General features: G+C 45.2%; 1 protein-coding gene across 1 annotated transcript in view; it reads left to right on the top strand.

The window, feature by feature from the left end:
* The first annotated feature begins 932 nt into the window (after positions 1 to 932).
* Positions 933 to 4,651, top strand: part of tspearb (thrombospondin-type laminin G domain and EAR repeats b) — a 15,172-nt gene continuing 11,453 nt past the window's right edge. The window contains 1 exon segment of the mRNA XM_054615858.1: positions 933 to 1,014. Within this exon segment, the coding sequence (XP_054471833.1) occupies positions 933 to 1,014 (82 nt within the window).

Raw genomic sequence — 4,651 nt, 5'->3', positions numbered from 1 at the left:
ATCCTCACTGTTTCTGTTATCGTCTCGTCATGTGATCACAAAGTTTATCTTTTAACGTCTGAACGTCTTCACAACATGAACTAAAGTAGAAGATAAAACGAGTATGAGTGTTTTTGATCAGATCTGACTGGGTTTCTGTTCGGAGCTTCAGGTCTTCAGTCCAGATTCAAAACTGGATCATATGAAACTAAACGACAAGATGAAGGTTTGGGAGTCTGAACTAAAGATATGTTAATGAGAATATGTCTTCATGAAACTTTACAACCAAAACTAGAGACTGAGAGCATTCAGACCATCTACCTTCTTTCATTGGTTATTGGGAAATATAAATGTTTCTGAGCTGTTTCCAGATCAGAAGTACTCACCATCTGATCACTGAAATATGCTTTTCTTTGGTAGATCTCCAAATGTCAAAAGTGTTTGATACCAAATCACAGCAGGACTTCTTCTATGGTGTTCCTCAAGGTTCTTGGAGTCTTAATGTTGGATTTATGATCATTTATATCAGTTCTACAGAAGTTAAAGTCTGTGTTATAAATGTTATCAATCCCAAAATTGCTGCAACAACTGATTATTCACAGCAGAGCATGAGGATGAGCATCATAAACTTCCATCATAATGTTCTAAGATTTATGACTTAATCTTCAGGTTCTCAGCTTCCAGAGGACGTACATCTTTTCACTGTGGCGTCTACTGTTGACCTGCCGTCCCCATAAAACACGGGTTTATGTGGGTCCCTCGGGGTTAAAGGTCAAGAAAGTCAGCGTGCATTATGTATTCATGTAGACGTGTTTGTTCCCAGACGTTTGAATAAACCGTTGACCAGAAGCAGAAGATCAGAAGCTCTCGGTGCACAGCTGGAACATGGCGGTGAGCGCCGCAGGACGAGGAGCGGACCGGTGAGGGGGAATCAAACCCGCGTCGTTGGCGTGATGTTAGCGTGTCGCTGCCTGCTGCTCACCGTGGTGCTGCTCGCCGCCGGAGTCCGAAGTCAGAGCTGGAGACCCTGTACAGGTAGGAGACGTAGACAAGTCCTCCAGAAACCTTTAATGCATTTATTATCAACATTAGAGGAAAAGCCACCGGTCCTCCTCCTGAGGCAGATATCATGTTTCAAAGACGTGTTTAGCCTAGCTTAGCACAAAGACTGGAAACAGGGGGAAACTGTTAGCCTAGCTCAAGTAAAGCCTAAAACCAGCGCAGAGTCTCCACTAACCCTCCTGCTGGTTTACACAGAAACCTTTTATTAAAATCATGAAAAAGATCGGAAGATATCACACCAGCTGACTTTACGAGAAGAAAATCCACAAAAATATGTCTTTATATTATGTTTAATTTACGGAAGTGGGTTTTCACCAAAAGGCAATAAAAATGTAAAATATAAATCTTTTTTGAGCAATCAGATTAAGAAAGAGACACTTTTATGGGTTTAGCCTAGCTTAGCACAAAGACCGGAGGCAGTGGGAAGTGTTTGCCTCACTACATAAAAGAAGGGTAAAGAAAAGCTAACTCACACATTTAGCCGCCTAGCTTAGCATTTACTCCGCATTCACAGAATCAGGCAGACGGACGACACCAGGTGAACAGAGCGGCAGGAGGCCCATTTAACGGCAAACAGTTCACTATTTAAACGTGGGCGGTTCGTTATTTACTGAACAGGAGCAGAAATAAAATGTAAAAAGAGACGCATTAGCATTGGAGCTATTTGACCAACATCTCCAACGACTCAATGAGAGAGACAGACGGCCTCTTCCGTCCTCCATCGATCTGTCCTCTCAGTAAACATCACGACTGTGACATTAACACCAGTGTTCAGGATGTCACCGCCGTGTTTCCAGTGTTTCAGACGTCTCCTCGCTGCTTTGTGCTGCGTTATTTTATCCTTTGAAATGTGAGATCAGTTTCTGTGCATGTCGTCCCCTCCCTCCATTCATCCTCCATTCATCCTCCATTCATCCTCCGTTCATCCTGCATTGATCTCTCTGCAGCCACAGAACACACAGACAGCCTCAGAGGAGCTTAAAGGGGAATTCCAGCTAAAAACTAACATGGAGCTGCTGCCGTCAGATTAGAGACAAAGATTTGAACTCGCTCTGTGACTCTTCTTTCATCTGATTTCTGTCACCTTCCACATTTACTGATCTCTGTATCCCTGTCCACGAGGATGAAGTCCAGCAAGGGAAAAACGTTTTATAAATATAACTTAAGAATTCCAGCTGAATTTAGATATGTTACTCCCTACATCACTCCTACATTACTCCGTACGTTACTCCCTACATCACTCTGTACGTTCGCGTTCCGCACGTCACTCCGTCACGTCACTCCGTACGTCACTCCGTACGTCACTCCCTATGTTACTCTGTACGTTCCGTACGTCACTCCGTACGTCACTCCGTACGTCACTCCCTACGTCACTCCCTACGTTACTCTGTACGTTCCGTACGTCACTCCGCACGTCACTCCGCACGTCACTCCACGTCACCCGTACGTCACTCCCTACGTCACTCCCTACGTTACTCTGTACGTTCCGTACGTCACTCCCTACGTTACTCTGTACGCTCCGCCACGTCACGTCCTCCACGTCACTCCCTACGTTACTCTGTACGTTCCGCGTCACGCCACTCACCCTACGTTACTCTGTACGTTCCGTACGTCACTCCGTACGTCACTCCCTACGTTACTCCCTACGTTACTCCGTACGTTACTCTGTACGTTCCATATGTCACTCCGTACGTTACTCCCTAAATCACTCCCTAGTTACTCCGTAGTTACTCCGTACGTTACTCCCTACGTCACTCCTACGTCACTCCCTACGTCACTCCCTACGTCACTCCCACGCGTCACTCCGCACGCGTCACTCCGCACGTCACTCCGTACGTCACTCCGTACGTTACTCCCTATGTCACTCTTACATTACTCTGTACGTTCTGTACGTTACTCCGTACGTTACTCCGTACGTTACTCCGTACGTCGCTCCCTACGTCACTCCGTACGTCGCTCCTACGTTACTCTGTACGTTCCGTACGTTACTCCCTACGTCACTCCGTACGTCACTCCCTACGTCACTCCTACGTCACTCCGTACGTCACTCCCTACGTCACTCCGTACGTCACTCCCTACGTCACTCCGTACGTCACTCCGTACGTCACTCCCTACGTTACTCTGTACGTTACTCCCTACGTTACTCTGTACGTTACTCTGTACGTTACTCCCTACGTCACTCCGTACGTCACTCCCTACGTCACTCCGTACGTCACTCCCTACGTTACTCTGTACGTTACTCCCTACGTTACTCTGTACGTTACTCTGTACGTTACTCTGTACGTTACTCCCTACGTCACTCCTACGTCACTCCGTACGTCACTCCTACGTTACTCTGTACGTTCCCTATGTTACTCCCTACGTCACTCCCTACGTCACTCCTACGTCACTCCGTACGTCACTCCGTACGTCACTCCGTACGTCACTCGCACGTTACTCCGTACGTTCCGTACGTTCCGTACGTTACTCCCTAAATCACTCCCTAGTTACTCCGTACGTTACTCCCTACGTCACTCCTACGTCACTCGCACGTTACTCTGTACGTTCCGTACGTTACTCCCTAAATCACTCCCTACATCACTCCGTACGTTACTCTGTAGTTACTCCGTAGTTACTCCGTAAAACACTGCGTATGTTAATCCGTACGTTACTGTGTAAAATACGTGTAAAATACGTGTAAAATACTCCCTACGATACTCAGTGACTCTGTACGTACATTCTCCATACCTCGCTCTGTAATTTGTACATTACTCTGTTACTTTGTATTCTAACCTCATACGTTACTCTAACCGTACTCCCTCACTCTGCTCAGGGGATTCAGGAATTCTGTTGAGGAATTCTGTTTGTTTTTAAAAATGACCAACTTCTTAGAAATCCCTTTAAAAATGTAAATGTCAAACATTCAGTGTAAAAAAGTGCTGGATGGTAATGTTTACTCTGACTGGAAAACATGACATCATTATTACAGGAACCTGAGCTTCCAGAAGCTGATCTCTGTGAGCTGACACACCTCTGGTTTTATGTTTGGATCACTGAAGTCACAGGTAGACGAATGAAACGAACCCTGAGGTGATAATCTGATAAAAAACAAACTCTGCAGAGCTGAAGTGTTAATCTGTTAGTGATCTCTGATCTGAGAGCAGATAGAGACTGATATGGAGCTGATCACATGAGAGACACGCTTATCAATCACAGTAAGAGGAAAACGTCCCGTCAGGAAGAGATCCCATAAAACCAGCTGTTGTTGATGTGCACTGATGTTATCTTAACATGGCTTCACTGAGTTTAAAATACTCTCTGATTAACAGTCTCACAGATTTAAACTCCCACTCTGTCTGTCTCTGTAGCGTCGTTTTCATTTGTAGCAGCTCTGCTTCAGATGCATCTTGTCGCAGATGACAGTGGAATCACATTAATACATTTAATTAACATTTAGCTTCACTCGTTTGTGAGGAAAACAATGAGTCTCATGCAGGAATCAGTTGTACGGACAGATCCGTAGCATTAAAGGTTTTTCATCCAGCTGTCTGGCATCTATACGGACAAAATAAAGAAAAGACAGATCTGACTCTTCTCTGTGAATACTGTGTGTTTAAAAAGTGTTTCTGAG

This window comes from Anoplopoma fimbria, chromosome 16 (assembly GCF_027596085.1).
Source record: "Anoplopoma fimbria isolate UVic2021 breed Golden Eagle Sablefish chromosome 16, Afim_UVic_2022, whole genome shotgun sequence".
Classification (NCBI taxonomy): domain Eukaryota; kingdom Metazoa; phylum Chordata; class Actinopteri; order Perciformes; family Anoplopomatidae; genus Anoplopoma; species Anoplopoma fimbria.
The sequence above is the reverse complement of the archived record's forward strand: the minus strand, read 5'-3'. Positions and strand labels throughout refer to the sequence as shown.